Consider the following 22,704-nt stretch of genomic DNA (forward strand, 5'->3'; position numbering starts at 1 on the left):
TTCAAAACAGGTACCAAGAAGTAATACATCAGTATCTCACATGGTAACTATATAATATTGTATTCACTAGAACTGTGTGACCTTGTGGGATACAGTTAATATTTCATAATATCATAAGAATTTTGAGGCATCCAAGGCTGAAATAAAAACAAAAGTCCCTCTCCACATTCCCCACATTTGCACATAGTATACATAATAGAGTTAGCTCTTTAGATCCTAGTTAGATCTCAAAGATTTCCAAGTTCTATTGCCAGCTTTCTTTTCCTATGACTAATTGCCAAATCATAGTGTCTCCTATGAAATATATATAATTATTAACATATGTTAAAACTCCATTGCTTGTTTGTAATGCTTTGAACCTAGACCAATTTTGCCTTCTCTACACATGGAAGTCTTTCCATTGCTTATTCAGCTTGCTGACTGTCAGCACTACCTTTTTTTTTTTTTTTAAATACATGGCTAGTAGTCAAAATTTCCTTCCTAAATAACTAGGGTGAAGATAATTCACTAACTCTCAATTAACTAGAATCCAACTAACAAAAGCTCTCAGTCACTATCCCCTTCATTTTTCCTCATTTAAAGAAAGATTATAGCATGTAGAATTAGAAGGAACTCCAGTTCCTTGGCCTAGTTCAAATTCTTAATTTTTCAGATGGGAAAACCAAATCCAGGGCAATTAAACAACCTGACTACAGTCACACAGGTAATAAACAAAAATACAGATTTCAAACTATTGTACTGTAAGAAATGACAAAGAGGAGATCAGAAAAACCTGGAAAGACTTATATGAACTGAAGCACAGTGAAATAAGCAGAACCAGGAGAACATTGTATAGTGGCAGGAATACTTTTCAATGAACAAGTATGAATAACAACTATACAATGACCCAAAACAATCCCAAAGGCTTTGTGATAAAAAATGCCATCTACTTCCAGAGAAAAAGAACTAAGTTTGAATCCAGATCAAAGCAAACTTTTTTCACTTTCTTAATTTTTTTTTCTATTTGAGTTTCCTTCCACAAAAGGATTAATATGGAAAAATGTCTTACATGATTATACATGTAGAATCTATATCAGATTGCTTGCCATCTCAAGGGAGCTAGGGGGAGGGAGAGAATTCAAGACAGTCAATATTCTTTGAAAGATGCTGGAAACGGTTTTTACATGTAATTGGGGGGGAAAACAAAATAAAATTAATAAAAAAATAAAACAACAACAACAAAACAACACAGACTCCAACCCAGGTATTCTGACTCCAATCTAGTGTACTTTCCACCATAAAATAAGCTCATACAGATTTTAATTTAAAACAAATGAAAAATCTTTTATGGCACATCTTGGCTCATATTGAACCTAATGTCCTATTTCTAAAATCTATGCAATATAATCACAACTATTACGCCCCTTAAGATATCAAAGGTTCTTCCATTGTATTATACCTACTTGAATGAGAAAGTGCACCAATACATTCATTTTAGGTCCATTTTTAACAAGTGTTAAAACAAAAGAGGATTTTCTATTTGTGTAAAGAATCCAATTAAATCTCCTTATTCTAAGTTTACCTAAGGTTTCATCAGAATCATCTGATTAACTGTCAATGAAACAACACCAATGAAGGTAAAGAGTTCTATTAGTATTTTGTTTCAGACACTTTTCTTCCCAGTGTGGAAGAGAACTTGCAACATATAAACTCCTTTACAGATGAAAAATCTACAACTCAGGAGTAGCTAGGTAGTGAAATTGATAAATAATGGTGCTAGGCCTGAAGTCAGGAAGACCTGGGTTCAAGTCTGGTCTCAGACAGGTAGGTACTAGCTATGTAACCATAGGCAATTCACTAAAATTCTGTTTGCCTCAGTTTTCTCATCTGTAAATGGAGGGTAATAATAGCACCTACCCCTCAGTGTTGTTGTGAGGACCAAATGAGATGATAATTGTAAAGTACTTAGCGTGGTGACATAATGGGTTTTGTATAAATGTTAGCTACCACCATCATCATCATTATATATAACTTGAAGTCATAAAAGTTTTTTCTATGGAAACCTACTGGTTTGCTCTCTGTTGTCTTCCTATATATCCATCTTCTAGTCCATACCAATCTCTCAAACAATAATTCCCCACTTTTTCAAACAAAATCCTGACAAAGTTGTCTGTACCCATAGCTTCCTTGTTCATTTCTCAACCCTTTTCTATCTAGTTCTGACCTCAGTCCTCAACTGAATTGCTCTTTCCAAAGTTACTAGTAATGTCTTAATTGTTAAATCTGATCCGTTTTTTCAGAGTTCTCATTCTTCCTAGCTTCTCCCTACCTGACTGCTCCTTGGTCTCCTTTATTAGTTTAGTTATATTACTCTATATATTATAATCCAAGGCTCTGTCCTAAGACCTCTTTTCCTTTCTTTTATACTCTGTTTCTTGATGACCTCACCAATGAGAATTAAGTATCATCCCTATGCAGGTAATTTTCAGTTTGATATGTATCCAGTTCCAGTTTCACTCTTGAGTTCCAGGCCTGCAACAACACTGCTATTGAGTATTTTCAATTGGCTGCTCCTGTGTATATTTGAGGCTTAGTTTGTTCAAAAAAGAGTTCATGCTATTTCTCCCCCAACTTTTTCTGAATTTTTTTATTTCTGTTGAGGTACAACCATTTTTTCTTTTAGTCTCCCAAGTTGGTAACTTTGGGATTATATTGATTCTTTTCTTGCATTTGTCCTACTTTACTATTCACATAACTACCACCTTGGAGTAATCTCTCATCATCTCTAGCCCAGACTATTACAAAGGTCTCCTGATTAGAATTTCTGCCTTAAGTCACTCACCATTCTAACTGAAATTCACACTCTTGACAAATTGATTTTCCTTTATGCATAGATCTGATCACATAATCTAGACCAGATATAACCTGTACTATTCTCTCTCCTAATAAAACACTGGTCCCTCTAAATCAGAGACAACTTTGTTTTTCATTTTTGTTTCCCAAATGCCTAGTACCCAATAAGTCCTCAATGAGTGCTTGCTGATTGATGACTGATTTATTTATTGATGAACTAATTTACATACTACCAGATAGTCAGTAAGTGTCAGAGTCAAAACTGCAACCATATCTTCCTCATTCTAAGGCTGCTCCTATCCATTATGCTAAGCTTTTTCTCTCAGCCTTAATATGCAACCCATAATAAGCTTTTGGGGGCTAGTTTGTAAACATAACCACCACATGTTTCTATGGACAAATGCATTTTGAGTTTACTAAATGACCACACAAAGGAGAAATAGCATTTGATCCTTTTAGATTCACTTTCTCCATAGCTTTTAAAATAAGGGGGGAGGGGCAGCTGGGTAGCTCAGTGGATTGAGAGCCAGGCCTAGAGACGGGAGGTCCTAGGTTCAAATCCGGCCTCAGACACTTCCCAGCTGTGTGACCCTCGGCAAGTCACTTGACCCCCATTGCCTACCCTTACCAATCTTCCACCTATAAGTCAATACACAAAAAGTTAAGGGTTTAAAAAAAATTAAAAAAAAATAAGGGGGGAAATTTTATCTTTATTTTGATCTTATGTTTAACATTTTTATTCAACTCTTTCCAGTTTGAAGATCATTCCTCATAAAGATAAAAGCAGTTATTTGCATTTCAATCCACTGAGTCAAATGTTAACTTAGCTACCCAAAGAAGTAGGCCTATTCTTTGTTCAAAAGAATGATGGAGGATATAGAGAGTAAAGAGGAAAAACTTCAATTAAAAACTAAATATTACTGTAAGATAAGCATAATTTCAATGAAGAGTAAAGGGGAAAAAGTGTCAGAGTTAAGAATATGTTGCTTTCCTTGTATGAAGACAATGAAGGAAAATATAATGTGGATAAGGAAGGAGGTTAAGTTGTTATTTCACGTAGATGGCCAATGAGCAAGAAAAATGATAAAGCCTAATCAGGAAACTTTAGTTGTTTCTACACAAAATGATCCATGCAAAATACCAGCTATATCCACATAAACACAGCTATAGGTTAGGCAAGTATTTTAATACATAAAACAAAAAATGTGTCCTGAAATGTAAACAATGTAATTCCTTAGGTTACTGTAGTTCCATGCCATCAGATATTCATTCTAGCCTTTGGTACTAATGTAGAAAGTACATTAGGTGAAAGTCTAAAAGATCAAAAGATTAGTGAGACTCACCTCACCTGAAATAATCATACATAGGATTTTTAATATTGGTGATAGACAACAAAAAGGTAATTTAAAAAAGACAAATTAGAACAATGAAGACAAGAATATGGTCTTAGTACTTACTAATTTTTATAAAATAACATGTAATGAGAGGTTGTGAAATGGTAACAGTACATGTTGATGTCTGTATATTCATTTCCCATTTTTCAGTGTCAATTTATTTAAATAGGTCAGGTTGGTAACTGTTTTATTTCAAGCCATGCATTGTCATTTTTATCTTCTAAACATGGTACATTTTTTCTAACAATCAGTGGTCTGACTACATATCTGATCCAGAAATGACTCACACAATAGTAACTAGTAATTTCCTGTCTATTAGGGATAAGGATAGGGGCTGGACCTGAACCTGTGATAGAGAGAACTCCAGAGTGAGAAGCATGGAAACTCCTATCAATGCTTGTTGGCACATTTTTGTAACTTGTGCTTCTAGGGAGTTACCTAGAGTACTGAGAGTTAAATGATTTGTTTAAGACTACACAGCCACTATACATCAGAGACAGACAAACCTAGGTTTTCCTGCCTCTTCATTACCATAGGTACCTCTCTTTCTAGTTGTTAAGATATGGTCAGTTTTTTGCGGTGGCAGGGTGGAGGGGGTGTTTTGTGCTTGCCATGCCCAGTAAATTCCGACTCTTTTCTTGACTAAATTATTCCTAACAAATAGATGTAAGGATTCCATGTGGCCTAAAAGCCTTTGTCCTTTTTCATTTATTATGAACTGTACTTTCAAAAATAAATGTTTTGGGGCGGGCATCCTCCTTTAAGCCATTCTGTAAAAATTTAGTTCAGAGATCTTATAAAATTCCTTACAGAATTTCTCTATTTTCTTATCCTCTGTAACAGATAGGCCCATGAGCTGCATTTTTTATGACATTATTTTTACTTATATTCATCATGAGTACTATAATGGGATGACTATGTGTCCTATGAAATTAAGTTTCTTATTGTCTTTAAGAGTAGGAAAGGACCAACTTTTCTACTTCCTAATTTTGTGTTGCTCTAAGGAGAAACTCATTCTTCTTCCAGTTAGCTGCAAACGTCCTATATGTTCTACTTTCTGTTGCAGTGAAAATGTTAAAGTTAATACAGTTTAGTTCCTTGAATATGACTCATTAGTCACTGGAAAATGACTAAACACTCAGATTGTCAGCAGTAAAACTGATGCTTTTAGATGCTCACAAAACCATATGATTCTTAGAACCTTTTCTGCCATCCTTTCACTGTGTCTATAGAAGTAAGAGATTCTTTTAGGCTAGGCCAGTACAACATCGGATCTGGAATATTCTATCATGCCAAAAAGACTTCAAGTATTTTCCTGGCAACAGAATGTGTCTAAGGACAAGCCTAGCCAAGTATGGAGAAGCTCAACAACAGTAGGCTGGACTAGGCAATAAATTTTTTTGGTTAAGGCAACCTATGAAACAAACAATGGATATTAGTTTAATGATGCCTAAAAAAAGGGTAAAGGGTAGAAGTCTTTTTAACACTATTCTCACAAAACTGTCATATGCTTTCACTAACATATCGAACAAAATCTTGGTAACTAAAATGTCAAGGCTACTAGTGATTATTATCTTCACTCCTTTACCACACCAAAACACAAAGACCTAATTTTATTTCTGGCAAAAAAGATTAGCCATCATTCTTAACACAAATATGATTCCCAATTTAGTTATAAACATATGACTAACACTGAAAATCCCTGAGAAGAAAAGTTTTAAAATTTTTGAAAAAATTGTTGCTACTCATATGAACAAGAAATTCCAATTGCATTACAAGACGACATTTGGTACAAAATGCCAGTGTGCTATTTTGAGAGTTCAGTACTTAAAACATACATGCCTAGATTAATTCTCTAGGTACAATGCAAAGTAAATCTTACCCTAGCATAATTTTTGCATGAACTTCTTTATTAGTCCTTGAGATTTCCTTCAATGTGGTAATCTCTGCATCATACCAGAATCCTCGTTCTTCGGGAGTGTCTACATTGTAGTTAACCATCACCAAATCACCTACTTTTAGTTCATTCCACTTAAGAGTTTTTCTTGCTCTTGGTCGAAGATTTTTGGGACGCATTTCTACAATACCATTTTCTGGATATCTGGAAGACAAAAAATAGATTATAATAAGTATATCTATGGTTATCTCCATTCAAGCCATTTTGAAACAAAACACAATTACATATACTGAAAATTATACTTTTTAATTAGAACATTAAATTGGGCACAATTAAATAAGGAATAAAATAAATGATAATTCTTCAACTGAAAACATGATAATTTCTAGATTAGGACTTTTATTGTATCAAGCTCTTCTACTTTTTCTTATTTCAAATTAAGATTTAAATTTCTATAGGTATATAGAATCAAAAGGTTTTACAATTACTTTCCTCATTTTTAATGATTAAAAAGGAATACAATAATACATTTTTCCCTTTCTAAATTACATCTTATCTGTAAATTTAGAAGGGGCTTTACTGATTTTGAAGTCAGCTCTTCTTACCTAATAGTTACATTCAAAATCAGAGCTCTTCTGTATACATGCACTGAGATGTGAACCTTTAAATAAAAATGTTTGCTTATAGTTTATTAAATAACAAGTAGTCTACTATTTTAAGTAGTAGGATGTCAATTCTTTTAAGACTTAAATCCTTTAAAATAAAGGATTAAATCTACCTGTGTTTAGGTAAGCTAAGATGTCAGATTCCAATTTTGCTTGCATCCTAACCCATTGCTGAGCAGTTTTTCATTACTCCAGTTGCCAATGATCAATGAAAACAAGAACCTGGGGGGCCTGCCATTTTTGAGGAAGATAGAATAACAAAGTGTCAGCTTTTGTTGCAACTACAGAGAAGTCTTGTTCCATATCCCAGTCCCCTCCCCCAAAACCTATAGCCCTATGAATCATACTAGCATGCTTTCCTCTATACATCCCTGCCTAAAAACATTGCACAGGCTACTATAATTCTAGCCAAGCACCTTTCTTTTCAAAATTATGTAGGGATAGATCTTTCACACAAAACTATGGAAGGATAAAAGTTGAGCCATCTAGATCTATTACTGTAGTATATACTATATATAAATATTTATGTACCTGTGCACCCTGAAAAGGAGATGGGGCACAAGCTTTACCAGTTCTCAAAACTGAAATAGGAGATTTGCAAATAACCAGACCTGCTTTCAGTACTCACAATCATTTTTGAGGAGAAAAATTATCATGGAGAAGGGGGTTCACCTTCCTTAATCACAACCAACAACTAATAACCAAGTACCACAAACCAGCAGGTAGGCACAAACTTCTGGGGTTGGGCAGGATTCTCCAGACTACTAATCCTGCTCCTAGCCCAGCCATTATCTGGAGAAAGGACCTTTCCTTGCCAACTGCCACTTAGTGTACAGGGAAACTAGCCTAGCTGAAGGAGAGGGGCATTCTAAGGGACAAACAAGAAGCAGCACATGTGCCAGATTAGTCAAACTATCACCTTGCCTATCATATCCCTAATGAAGACTCCCCAAGACTCTGAATGAAAAAACCTTTGAAATTGCAAATTTTCCATAGCAATATCCACAGCTGTTATTATGGGAAGCAACCTTGTAGATGTCTATTTGTTTCCAAAGTCCATGGCACTATCAAATAGTTTAGGATTAGAAATGGAAAGGATTTTATTAATGTAAATAACATTTAAGAAGAAGTTTTACCATCTGCTTTGCAACTGTATTCTAAGAACCATGGGACCTTTTCACCTGATTTGTAGCTAAAACCTTCTATATGTTATGTCTTCCCCATTAGAATGTGAGGATCCTGGGAACAAGAACTGTTTTTTCTATTTCTCTCAGTAGCTCTTAAGACAAACCCTTAATAAATGCTTATTTATTCATTCATTCTTACAAATATAGGTTGGCCACCTAGTGTAAACCAGATGATGAACTGGCACAGTTCACTTATGTTTCCTGTACTCATCCCACATATCCAATCTCTTGTCAAATTTTGTCATTTTAACCTTCATGACATCTCTAATATTCTTTTTGCTCCTATAGCTACTACTCTAGTTCAGACTACTACAAAAGCCTTCTAATTAATTGTCTCAAGCCTCTCCCTACCAATCCAAAATGATCTTCCTAAAGCATTAAGTTTGACTAGGTCACTCATCTATTCCCTAACACCTCCAGGATCAAATATAAAATCCTTTGTTTACTATCTGAACTACTTCAATAACCTGTCCCCCTCGAATTTTTTCAGTCTTATAATACTTTACTCTTTTCCATTCACTGACCTGCTGGTAGTACTCACTGGCCTACTTACTATTCCTCACCAATTACACTATCTCCCAACTCTCCACACAAGTGCACTGCCTGTACCCTATACTTGGAATACTTTCCTTCTTCAGTTCTGCCTGGTATCTTCACTGGCTTCCTTCAAAACTCAGGTCAACTTCCACCTTCTGCAGGAGGTCTTTCTTACTCTTCCTTCAACCTTCTTCTAATATCATTTTCCATTTATACTGTATATTTCTTGAATGTCAACTGAAAACAACCTCTCTAAAATTACCAAAGCTCTCTTAGAATCTAAATCCAATGGTCTTTCCCCAATCTTTATCCTCCAAGACCTCTCTGTAACACTGAACAACTGTCAATCATCTTTTTTATACTATCACTTCTCTAGGTTTTTGTGACATTGCTCTTTCTTCCTCCTCCTCCTCCCCCCATATAATGGCTCCTCTTTGGTTTTCTTTCCATGCCATGCTTTTGAAATGTAGGTGTCCTCAAGGTTCTAACTTGGGCCCCCTTCTCTTTTTACTACTCTCTCACTTTGTTATCTCTTCAGCAACCATGATTTCAGTTAACATCACTAGTCATATGACTTCCAGATCTATATATCTAACCCTACTCACTTTCCTGAGCTACCTACTAATTTCCAACTGCTTTTTGTTCACCTCAAAGTCAACAGGTTCTAAACAGTGTTGAGGCATCACCATCCTCCTAGACCACAAACATCAGGGTCATTCTCAGTTCCTCACACTCACTAGTTTCAATATTCCATCTATTGCCATGTCTAATAATTTCTACTTTAAAATATATATAACTATAATATTATTTATTTTGTTTTATTGTCAAGCAAATGGTTATGATTGAATCAAAAACTTCATTATCATCAGTGGCTGATTGTATAAATAGAAAACATACTGTATGGGGGTTTGAGATAGCATGGTTAAGTATTTCTTTTCAATACTATTTAGGCCCTCCAAAATTTGGATACAGTCCTGTGGTGGTGATTTGTCTCTGGGAACTTAAACTTGTTAATATGAAAACAGATTGGAAGAGGGAGTGAAAACCATACAAAGAGTGGAATATATGACATTCTTAGGGGTAAGTTGTATGTTAACACCTCATATTTGTGTGCTTTTATAAAATGCAAATGAAAATGGAATGTGCTATTGACAGAAAATCTTACAGATGCTCCTGCTTACAGCTCATGTGCTCACTGCATAGAACCAGGGATGTTTTAGAAATTTCTTGATCATATTCTATGATTCAAAACTCAAATGGCCAGCCATTTCTTTCATTTTTAATTTTCCTATGTTGCCACTGAATGAAAAAAATCCATTTAAAAAAAAGATCAAAATTGTCTCACTAATGCTAAATGGATAAGATTCATGGAATATCATGATCTCAGATGAGTCAGAATTGCAAGTGATAAAAGGGTAATGGAAATATGAAGACTATGACTAACAATGACATGATCACAGAATAACATAAAAGATATCAAAAGACATAAACGCAGAATAACATAATAGTTATCTGAACAAGGTGAGTAAGAATGTGGTCTAACATGAACTATGTAAATATGGCTTGGGTATCCATGAAATATTAAAAAGAACCAAAAGAAGTGGGGTCGGCAACCTTTTTGGCTGTGAGAGCTATAAACGCCACGTTTTTTAAAATGTAATTTCGTGAGAGCCGTACAGTGCTCACAGTGAGCGCTCCTGTAACAGCGCCTGAAAAAAAAAATTGACTTTATGGCTCCTGCAGAAAGAGCCATATCTGGCCCTCAAAAAAGCCAGATATGGCTCGAGAGCCATACGTTGCCGACCCCTGTTCTATAGAATAACCATGGAAAGACTATAAGATTTAGCACTGAAAGGAACTTCTGAAATAATCTAGAGCAAATCTCATGTTAGATGAGGAAACTTGCTGTCCAGCAAGTTTAAGTACCTAAGGCAGAGCATTCAAATCCATGTTAAATAATTCCTAAGCCTATGCTCTTAACACTACAGTATGGAATGGATAGAAAAGACTTTCAGAAGAGTGGTTGCATGGGTTATGATTAATAAGAGAATATCCCCTCCTTGAGATAACAAACCTATTAATACTATTTACAGTTTATATTCTCCAAAGGCATCATTGGTGGAAAAAGGAGATAAAATGAAAAAGTAGATTTAATAGTATATTTATAGATACTTATATTCCTAATAAGCCAAAATTATTTTTAATATCATTTTACAAATATCTATGCTAAGTTAATATATTTATCAGGAAATCATGTCAATTCAGACTTTTTTTTCTATTTATACAAAAGCTCCACAAGATGATCTGAAACACGCAAAAACTCTCTGCATTCCTAAAGTGAACTACTGAATTTGTTTCTAATTTTAAATATTAATACTAGAACATAAAAATTCTCATGTGGTCTCTCATCACTATGGAAACCTTTCTTAGCAATCAGTTGCCCATGTGTAAAGATTCCAGTTTTCCTTTGCCACAGAAAATATTTGTGCATTCCTATGATATGATACAGAAATGTATTAATTCTGTCCACATGTGAGTTTTTCTAATACTCTTTCCCCAACACTACTAGAAATCAATAGAATATTTAAAACTCATTCCCAATATTTATAAAAAGTCATATGCTTGTTATATGCAAAAAAGTTAAGTATGCTATAAGATTTGCAAAGCACTTAACATACATAATTTCATCTTATCCTCATAGTTTTCTAAGGTCATCACTATTGGAGATTATTCCAGTTTTATAGATGAAACTTAGGGAGGTTAAATAACTTGTCTGGCATCACAAAATAAGTGTCAGATATAGGATTTTAACTAGGCTCTCTCCAGATTATTTATTTATTTACACATGTACACACACACACACACACACACACACATTCCCTCCACTATTTTGCCTCTTAACTAGGTACTCACTGATGAAGAGAAGGGTCTTAATCTACTGACAAAAAGGTACCTACATGTACATCTGCTGGGATAATAATTTTCCCTTAAAATAAAAAACAACTAAAAAAACTATCATATATTTCTTACCCCCAAATAAAAGCATCCTTGCAAAGGAGAATGTGAGTTTGGGATTTTTTTTCTAAGTGTGAGGGCTGGGAGTTATATTAACATAATATAGTAAGAATCCTATATTAAAGTTCTGCAATGCTTCATCAAGACATTGGTTTTGGAGATTTGAGAAGGCTCTGCTTTGTTAAAATCACTTCAGTTCAATCAACCAGTATTTAGAACTTACTATATGCAAAACACTGAATTGTATTAAGGGCTGGATAAAAATACAAATATGAAATAGTCTCTATCCTCAAGGGGGAGTCATCATCTAAACAGGGAGACACATACATACATAAATAAAAAGGGAATATGAAGTAATTCAGAGGCTAGGAGTTAGGTAGAACCGGGAAGATTGATGTTTTTGTATAGGATAAAATGCATAGAGTTCAACTTAGGCAGAAAATATGAAGAAAATAAATATATTTGGGTTGTTGGTAATAAGCCAGTTTGGCTAGAATATAGAATGTGTGAAGGGGAGTAAAGATAGGTCCTGAAACATGGCTGGAGTAAGATTATGAATGGCTTAAAATGACAAATGACAGAGGCTGCTTTTTATCCTAGGGGCAAAAGTGAATCACTGTAGCTTGAACAAAGGGATTGACACTGTCAGATCCTGTGCTTCAGGAGGATTATTTCTGCAGTTGTGGGGAGGATTGATTGAAGAGAGGAGAGAGACTGAAAGCTAGAAGAACAAATAAAATAGCCCATTGCAATAATTCATATAAGGATCTGAATTAAGGTGGTAGCCATGTGAATGAAGAGGAAAGCACAATATGATATGCTCTGGAGGCAGAATCAAAAAGACTGAGCGATTGTTTAGAAATGGGGGTTCAGGGAGTCGAAAAAAGGAGAAGTGTTAAGGATTGGTCCTTCTGACTGCAAGCAGGCCCTGTATTCTAGTCACTGTACCACCTAGTTAAAAGTAATGAGCTGTTTTGGATATACTGAGTTTTTGATGCGGATGGAAGTTAGAAGCAGAGATGTCCAGCAGGCAATGGACTGGAGCCTGGAGCAGTAATTAAGGTTAGAAACACAGATTTAACCATGATAGCTGATTATATCACCAAAATGTATAAAGTGAGAGAAATGAAGCTTCATAATAGAGCCCTGCACTATACAAACATTTAAGGAGTGGGCCATAGATGTTGATCCAGTAAAGGAGCAGTTAAGAGAAATTGGAGAATTAGGGAAAAACAGTGCCCAAAGAAACCAAAGGAGAAGAGAGTACACTGGAGGATACATTCAACACTATCAAAAACTGCAGAGTTCAAAATGGGGACTGAGAAAAGGCCATTGGATTTATCAATTATGAGATCTCTAGGGAGGAATAGAGAGGATGCCATTGAAGAGAGCACTTTTATTTGAGTGGTTGAGTCAAAAGCCAGGTTAAAAGGATTAAGTAAGTGGAAGGTGAGGAAGTGGAGGACACCATGGTCTTTTCTAGGATTCTAGTTGTTAAAGGGACAGAACATATAATGGCTTGGGGGGGTGTAGGTGGTAGGATAAGGGAAAGTTTTTTAAAGATGGGGAAGATCTGGAGATATTTTTAGGCTACAAGTAAGAATCAAGTAGATAAACTGATAGAAGAATAGAAAGTGAGGATGGGATAGAAACAAGGTCATGTGGGGAGAGCAGTGCTGAGAGGGATGAAAAGATTGTTCTTAAGAAGAACTAAATATTAACTTTAGTTTCCATATACCTCCTTTATCTTCTTTGTTATCTCTAAACACTAGAAGCCCTAATTATTTCTCTAATCTTGGACTATTCTCATTATCTGCTGTCTTTGCTCCTAGTCATGTGTTATTGATTCAGGGTGAAGAAAATCATGAAGCTAGGCTGACTGCTTTACTGGCAAATTTATGTTACATGATCTTCATTGGGCCCTCACCGTGACAAGCAACATTTTACTACCTCTCCCTAGTTAATGCCATCCACTCACCACAGTAACTCTTTCAAACCTTTATGTTCCACCTCAAACATTTTATGGTTCCCCACTCTCCTTACTCCCTCAATTGAGAACTTTGCTTCATATTTTACTAAAAAATATTGTAACTATTTGCTGAGATTCCTCTCTTCTGCCTTCATCTCACATTATCCAGATGTCTTTTGCCACTATTTCCTCCTTCACTGTTGTTGTATATAATGAGGTCCTTCTCCTTGCCAAGGCAAACTGCTCTAAATGCATAAGAGATCCCATGCTTTCCCATCTCTTTCAGCATATTGCTTCCTCTATCAACCTCACTCTCACTTATCTATTGGCAATTTATTGTATATCAGCCAATGTTTTCTCTTTATTGATCATCTCCAATTTATCTTGTACATAACTTATTTGTACAGTTGTCTGTTTGTTGTCTCCCTCCAACAGAAGGTGAGTTCCTTGAGGTCAAGGATCATCTTTTATCTTTGTATTTTCAGAGCTGAGCACAGTGATTAATACATAAAATGTGACCGTTAGCATAGTATTAAAAGCCAATTTCATGGATCAGGATCAGTGACATGAAACATAATACATGTAAAAAAGATGGATACTGAACTGACTGCCCTTTTAAGCTGGCACACTCACTCCTCCCTGCTTTATTTATATGTAACGAATTTGGTAGCACAGACCAGGTAAACTAGGCATTTCCTAACTCCCGCTGAATTCCTGCTGAATAAATGTGAAAACAATGTAATCTCACTATCACGTGGATCTCACTCCAACTTCAAGAACTCATACTACTGGAGATTTGTATACTTCGAAAAAGGAGATCACAATGTAGTCCAATTAAGGTAATAACTATAGAAGTTACACTGTTCTTTTTTTCTTTTCTTCCTCTTATTGCCACATTCTCAAATCAGTGCTTAAACTCTACTGTTTTCTCACAAATTCATTCCTTAATCCTCTGCAATATGATTTTCAGCCTGATTACTATTAAATTAGTGGCCTCAAAAGTTAAAACTTCTTAATCCCCAAATGTGGTGGCTTCTTCTTAGTCCCATATCGTCCCTGAACTTTCTGTAGCAGTCAATGATGTTCACTATCTCTTTTCCCTGAGTTTTCACAATATGACATTAATCTTTCATGACTCTTCAACATTCTTCTAGTTTTCTGGGTTTGTAAACTCAGAATTACAATTCAGTACCTCATTCCCCTTTAAAATAAATCCAATCAGTTGCCTAAACTTGCCATTTCTACCTCAATAACATTTTCCCCATCTATACCCTTTTTTCCCCCTCTCATGACTCATAGAATTATCACCTCAGCCTAGACCCTCATCATCTCTCAGATGGCCTGTAATAATAGGTCTACTGATGGTCTTCCTTCCTTAAATCTCTTCTCTCATCTATCTTCTACAGAGGTCTGACCAAGGCAATTACCTCTAGATAGTCTCTAGTGGTTGGGTGCCTATTGCCTCTAAAATAAAATATAAACTCCTATTTAGCATTTAATGCTCTTCCTAATTTGGGTCCAGCTTTCTTTCCAGCTTCAATCTACATTGTTCCCTATCCCATATTCTACTCTTTAGACTAGCCAAACTAATTTTTATGTTCTTCAAACAGAGGACCACACCTCTTTTGCAGATCTTCATTCCTCTGTATTTACAATTCATGCCTGGAATGTACCCACTTACTCATCTTTATCTCTCAGAATCGTTAATTTCCTTTAAGACTCAGCTCAAGTAATCTTCATATCTTTCATCATCCTCACTGCTAGGACCTTTTTTCTCTAATGTATTATATTTGCTTATTTTAAACACTTATATAGCACTTAGTATATGCCAGCCACTGAACTAATAAGTGCTTTACAATTATTTCAGTTGATTCTCACAACAATCCTGAGAGGTAGGTGCTATTGTTAGCCCCCATTTTACACATAAGGAACCTGAGGCAGAGAATGGTCATACTGATAGTATTTGAGGCTGAATTTGAACTCAGGTCTTCCTTTCTCCAGGTCCAATGCTTTAGCCACTGAGCCACCTAGCACATCGTTTAGTATAAATACCATGTTTATTTATATATGTAAATCTATATTTATATATGTACATGCTTTTCTTTACTACTGGACTATAAGTTAGTTCTTTGAGAGAAGAAACTGTCATTTTTTTCATCTTTTTGTCCCCAGTATCTAGCACAATGTCCAACATAGTGCAGGCAACGAATAAATGTTGATTAACTGATGAACTGATCTCTGTTCCTTTTTCTTCTCCCTGTTGCCTATGTATGGGTATGTCCCAAGTTTGATTCTTGGCCCACTTTTCTGATGTGTCTCTATTAAGCTTCATCGGAAGCTTAATCCATTCATCTAATTTCAAGATATCACCTCTTAATTCTGATATTACTAGCCTATAGCTCCAAGAATCTATTGAATACTTCCACTTGAGTGAAGATTTACATGATAGTAGTATGTGCAACAATAACCTCATCTTCCCTCCAAATGTAATTTTCCTTCCTCAATTTTGGATACCAATAATTTATCTAAGTTTGAAAAAAATGGAGATCTATTTTGTTCACTTCTTTCTCATTGTCCTCAATCATCAGGTTCTGGTAATCTTTTCATCATAATGTATTCTATATAGTTGTCCCTTTCTTCTGCTATAACATAAACTTAGATTCGGATCACACCTGAAACCTGGATTATTGGGAAAGTTTCCTTAACTGATGTCCCTAACTCTAATATCCTCTATGCTCTTCTATTTTAACCTACAAATACATTCCTTAAGATTCTACAATTAAATCTCATGTCTATCTTTTACTTCCCTCCACACAATCTGTTCCCAATAGCCTAGCATACTTAGACATACTTTTAATGTTCTTCCTAACCCTAGGCCTTTATTCATGCCATATTCTCTATCTGTATTCTTTTTAGATTTTTCTCCAGTTACCTCAATTGGACTCATACTTCAAAACCCAGATTCAGTACCATCTCTGAGATATCAGTCTTTTAGACAATATTGCTAGGCTGTGCCTGGTACATAGAAAGCACTTAATAAATGTTTTTTAATTGATTAATTGCTATATTCACATATAAATTGTTAATCCTTGCAAAGAAAAACTGACTTAAATTCTTTTGGATTGTCTTTTCCTAAGCAGTATCTTATATATACCTGACAGTAAAAGAAGTTATCAAGGGGCAGCTGGGTAGCTCAGTGGATTGAGAGCCAGGCCTAGAGACGGGAGGTCCTAGGTTCAAATCCAGCCTCAGACACTTCCCAGCTGTGTGACCCTGGGCAAGTCACTTGACCCCCATTACCTACCCTTACCACTCTTCCACCTATAAGTCAATACACAGAAGTTAAGGGTTTAAAATAAAAAAAAAAGTAAAGAAAAAAAAGAAGTTATCAATTGATGCTCCAACTATGGCAACAAAGTAGAAAATCTTAAAGACCTTCTCAATATTAAAAAATTCACTAAGCTATTATATTATGAATGTCAGATGTCTATAAACAGGTATTTTAATTGTTTTATTGAGAATTAAAAAATTTTGAGACATAGTATAAACTTTTTTTAAACTTTTTTTAACTGTATAACTATAATGATATCTATTATTATTCTAAATGATGATACCCTCAAAAGATAACTATATAATGGGTTATTTTCTGTTAAATTACTTGCATAGAAATTATCTCACTGAATTCCCTTATTTTACAGCTGAGAAAATTGAGCACCCCTCCCTGCCCAATTGAAAAGGTTCATTTACAAAGTAACTGACTTAGCTGAGATTTGAAATCAGTCCTTCTGACTCTAAATTTTGCTCTCTTCTTTATACACTTGGAGGAAAGTCAGTATACAGCATCCCACCTGCCTAGAAGACATTAATTATACCTCTCAACTACTCATCAAGTCAATACATGGAGTGTCTCCACACCCCTCAACAGGGAGTAAGAAACCAGTAGCACTCATTTGCTATTCATCTAGTCATTCTTGAGTGGCTTCTCTCCTGGTAGCAACAGTAGATTCATATGATCATTCCCTGAAGTATATGAAGTAATTTAATCCTCAAAGTATCCAGTGCTGTGCTCTATAGCAAGATTCTTCTATTACAAAGTTCCAAATATCTGGAGTTCTTGCTTTTTTTCTTTTCTCTGTCTGTATCCATCCTTCTACTCTCTATCATAGCAGAGGTTAGCACTTTCCTTTTCCTCTTCATGAGCAAAACATTTACTAGTGCCAGATCATTAAGGACCTCTAATGCCAAATTAAGGACTTTTATCTTTATTTGAGCAAAGAGAAATCACTGAAGGATCAAAAAAAGACTTTTGAGATTAGCCCACAGGACAGAGAAGTAGAGAGAGAAGGTTAGATCAGTGAAGAGGCTATTAGAGTAGTCAGTTCAAAGTTAATAAGAACCTATTCTAAATAGACTCATAATTAGTTTCTTCTCTTTTACTTACTATAACCTCTATCTTCCAAGTTAATCTTAAAATAATGCTTTGTCCAAATTGGTACTTTAAGCAAAAAGGAAATCAAACAGCTCTGAGGATGAGCAACTAGAAGAGTAAAGGTAAAAATTAATAGAGAAGAGGAAAGGCTGATTTGAAGTATTATATGAGTTAAACTTTAAATAGGCTAAATTTGATATGATGTTACGGTAGCCATGTATAGCTATACAGAATATTTTTGTTGACTGGAGATTAGACTCTGAAGAAAACAAGGTTAGAAAACAGGCTCTAAACTGAGCCAGTTATTCATTGAAGTGATAAAAATCTAAGAACGGATGAGGTCATCTAGAAAGCAGTAAGGAAAAGGGGGAGGAGGAGATCGAAGGTAGTGCAACTTTGAGAAATACCCTCATTTAGACAAGGAAAGAGGGGGCCAATAAAAGAACATAAAGAGAATTGGAGAGGTATATGTGTATGAGGTATATGATGATACTTCAATGCCAAAGTCAAAGAAGGGCAATTTCAAAGAAGGTAGTGGCCTAGTGATTAAGTACTCATCAAGGATGATTAGTATATCTATCTAAGAACAAAGAATACGAAGTTTTCTAAAACTAGCTTAAAGGAATTAATATAAATTGTTCTTCTCCACTTAATAAAAATTAATATAAAATGTTCAGCTATGATTTATAAAGAGATGATTAATTTCCCCTGAAGACTAAACCTACAAAGATCAAATCATGCTAATAGCACTGATAATATCACTGCTATTTCTCTTTTGAAGTTTTTTTTAAAAACCAAAGCTACCCCCAAAATAATTACTCCTAAAAAAACATCATACTACAGATTAAAAATTAAACAGACATGAAAAGAACATAAAGTATACTTGTAAATTTTCTCCATGAGAAACCTGAACAATATAATAAATCTCTGTATTAGGCCATTACCAAATCTACTCAACTTTAGAAACCATCATGTGACAATCATTTTATATCATGAGTCTCTCAATTGGTCAATTCAATAAGCATTTTTCAAATATTTATTACATAGGAAGATATTGTGCTAGGGGCTGTTAATAGCATGTTTGCATATATTCCCTACTCTACTACAGATGGTTAGGGACTGTGCTGATTAAGAACAAAGTATGTCTAGAATCTAATGTTAAGGCTTTTTACCATTCTGGAGCTAGAATGAAATTATTCCCATGATTAAATCTCTACAAATCTAGGGATATCTTAAATTCCCAAGCATGATAAAAAAATTAAATTATTTAATGTATTATATAAATTTACAAGTCAATAAATATAAATTATAAATATGTTAAATTAGAAAATTAAATTATTAAATAATTAAAGCTCAGAGGATTTAGAGTTGAAAGTGGCTTTAAAAATCATCTAGTCCAATGCCCTTTTTTAAGAGACAATGAAACTATAGTCTACCCAGCTCAAGTAAACTGCCCAAAGATATGGTATTATTTTAGCAAGCAGAATTAGGATTTTAATCAATGTATACATATATAAAATCTTCTGGGTTCACTATTAGATTTTGCATATTCACTAACCAGCCATTATCACCCAACATCACCACCACATCAATTATGTGCAAGGTACTGTGGAGGATGTTGTGGATGCAAAATTAAAACCAGCCTCTGCCTTCAAGGAACTTATACTTTAGTGGGGAAACACATACACAGATAAACAAACAAAGTATTTTGAGGAGGAACACAGCATTAGTAATTAGAAAGACCTAGGAGGAAGTGTCGCCTGAACTGAGTCATGAAGGGCTATAATTATTCTGAAAAGCCAAGTGGGGGATTTATATTTTATTCTAAAATCAATAGAGGAACACTAAAGAGAGCCATGGCCAAGGAAGAGTATTTGGTGGCTGTTTAGAAAACATGCTTCTTTTTGATGAAACTCAAGGAAATACCCAGATGGTGATGTGGTGCAGTGGAAAGAGGGTTACATTTGGAGTCAAGGGCCTTGGATTTTAGGTACTTTCCCTCTTCAGGGAGAAGGGTTTTCAGGTTTCTCAAAAGGAAAAATGAGAGGGATAGAGTCTCAAAGATCCCTTTCAGCTCATAGGACTATGATATCCACTTGCAAAGGGGAATGGAACAACTAAAAAGCAACAAGACCAAGAGCTCACTTGTCTCCCTCTATATTTTAACAAACAGAAACTCAAATGGTTTAATAAGTGGCCATATTAAAGTAAAAATAAGCACCAGGACGTTTAAACCTTCCCATCATTCACACTGTAAGTAGCTTTGATTAGAATACCATCTACCTGAGATCAACAAATTTGAGTTTGATTTAAGGGGGAAATGGGGAAAACACTGGATAATGGGGACTCTTCCTGAGAAAGAATGTTTGGTTAGAGTGTGAAATTTTGGACCAAGATGGGTATTTGGTACCAGAGGATCAGGAAAGACAAGTAAAAGGGACAAAATTATTTTGCAATTTTAATAGGACCCTCACTGGCAGCTGCCAGGAAAGTTCCTTTCTAGGTAAGGAAATTGAGAGAGGCAGTTTAAGTGACTAGCCTAGAGTCACAGAATTAATAAATGTGTGAGGCTACATATGAACTCTGGTTTTCCTCATTCCACACCCAATGCTCTCTCTACTGTGACATCTACATCTACTCTTAAGATGATGATCTTCCTCCTCTTTTCTATTTTTCCAAATTTCATAGAATCCTAGTTTTGGAAGAGACTCCAGAAGCAATCTTGTTCAAACTCTAACTGAATGAGAATTTTTTCAACAATACCCTTGATATCTAGTCATTAAACTTTTTCTTGAAGACCTACCTCTAAGTAAGGAGAATCTGCTATCTTCTCCATTTTTTAGGAAACTGGAGGATTCTTCTACTTGAATAGATTAATTGAACCTATCACTTCTAATGTTTAGGTGATTTTAAGAGCAACTGAAATTTTGTTTTTCTGTTTTCTCCTCAATATTATATACATATATGTTTATATATGTTCAATCAAAGCAAAGATACTCCAGCCATCAGAACCTTGTGATATGGTGTTAGATGACCATATAGAAATATATCAACAGAGGGGGCAGCTGGGTAGCTCAGTGGAGTGAGAGTCAGGCCTAGAGACGGGAGGTCCTAGGTTCAAACCCGGCCTCAGCCACTTCCCAGCTGTGTGACCCTGGGCAAGACACTTGACTCCCATTGCCCACCCTTGCCAATCTTCCACCTATGAGACAATACACCGAAGTACAAGGGTTAAAAAAAATTTAAAAAAAAAAAGAAATATATCAACAGAATTAAGCTGGTTAAATGCCAGTTAAGCCTGTTAAATTATATGGTCCAAATTAATTTATGTCAACCTGGAAAGACATGACTAGTAGAGTTCCCTAGGAATCTATCTTTGCCTCAGGGTTGTTCAACATTTTCATTAATATCACAGGTAAAGCAAATGGTGAAATTGTAAAGGACACATTTACAAATAACAATATGGGGGAATGATCATCATGTCAGATGAAAAAGTATCTATCCAGAAAGGTTTATATATGTTACAATGATCACGTGAATCTAATAAGATCCTATTAGAGAAAAATATAAATATTCTACATTTGCCTTTTTTTTAAAAAGTGAGAAATTTCAAGAAGTATAGTTAGACAAAGAATTCAGGCAAAAAAAAATGGAGAGATGACTAAAAACTTAATTGTGTGACCTGGTGGCCAAAAAACTCAATTTTTATAGATTGTCTTTTATAGAAGCAATGTGTTTTAAGTATAAGGGAAGTGATAATTCTGCTCTATGCCTCAGTCAAACCATAAACAGAGTACTATATTTGGTTCTCAATTCCTCTATATTAGGAATGCCATTGAAAATCTGTATTCAAGAGGATGATTAATAAAGCAAAAAGCCTAGAGATCATATTATATGGCAATCAGTTGAAGGATTAGGCAATGTATATCCAATGGAACAAAAGATTGAGAGACACTAAACAAGATTCCTGTTTTTAGGGCTTAAAAGGGTACCCATGTGGAAAAGTTTTAAATGTTGGATCTAGCTGGACCCAGAATGGGAGAATTTTTTTTAAATAGATAAACTTCTAGATAATTAGAGCTATCCAGAAATGGAATAAGCTGCCTCAGGAGTGAGGGGTTCTCTATTAGTTGAGATGTTCAAGCAGAAACTAAAAAACTACCTTTCAAGAATGCGTTAGAATGGAGGGCCTTTAAAGGGTTTTCCAACTTTGAGATTCTGCAGTTCTGTAACATTTCAAGTCAAAGATGGAAGTCTGGAGAAAATCTACTCTAGATCCAAAAGACTCTACAATATAAACACAAAAGTTGCCTGTCTGAAAGAAACAACAAAAATTTAGATTCAAAATATATCATTCCTCATGGACTACGGAAATGGCATCTTTCCTGTGGCCCTGCCATGTTCTCACTTTTTAATTTTTATTACCCCTCCCCATTTTTAAAAAAAAACTCTGACTTGTATGATATTTAGAAGTTGTCATTTCTTTCACTTTTAATTAGCTTTATAATCTATCTTTACTGCTTCTTTTAAAAGGCATCAGAGTTGACGGTCTGGCTTATGTATCTGATGTTTGTGATTTAAAAAAAAAAAAACCTTAGGTCACACCTTAGGTTTAAGATCTAACTAGATTTGGAACACCCAAAGGACTATAAAACTGTGCATGCCCTTTGACTCAGCAAGACTACTAATAGATCTGTATCCTAAAGAGAACAAAGAAAAAAAGGAAAGGATCTATTTGAAAAAAAATTTATAGCAGTACTTTTTGTGGTAGCAAAGAAT

At 35.0% G+C, this 22,704-nt stretch overlaps 1 protein-coding gene across 1 annotated transcript in view; it reads right to left on the reverse strand.

The window, feature by feature from the left end:
* Positions 1 to 22,704, reverse strand: part of UHRF2 (ubiquitin like with PHD and ring finger domains 2) — a 167,323-nt gene that overhangs the window by 72,985 nt on the left and 71,634 nt on the right. The window contains exon 4 of the mRNA XM_044656620.1: positions 6,109 to 6,327. Coding sequence (XP_044512555.1) covers positions 6,109 to 6,327 — 219 coding nt within the window. The remainder of the gene's footprint in view (positions 1 to 6,108; positions 6,328 to 22,704) is intronic.

The sequence above is a fragment of the Gracilinanus agilis genome, chromosome 1 (genome assembly GCF_016433145.1).
Source record: "Gracilinanus agilis isolate LMUSP501 chromosome 1, AgileGrace, whole genome shotgun sequence".
NCBI classification, from domain to species: domain Eukaryota; kingdom Metazoa; phylum Chordata; class Mammalia; order Didelphimorphia; family Didelphidae; genus Gracilinanus; species Gracilinanus agilis.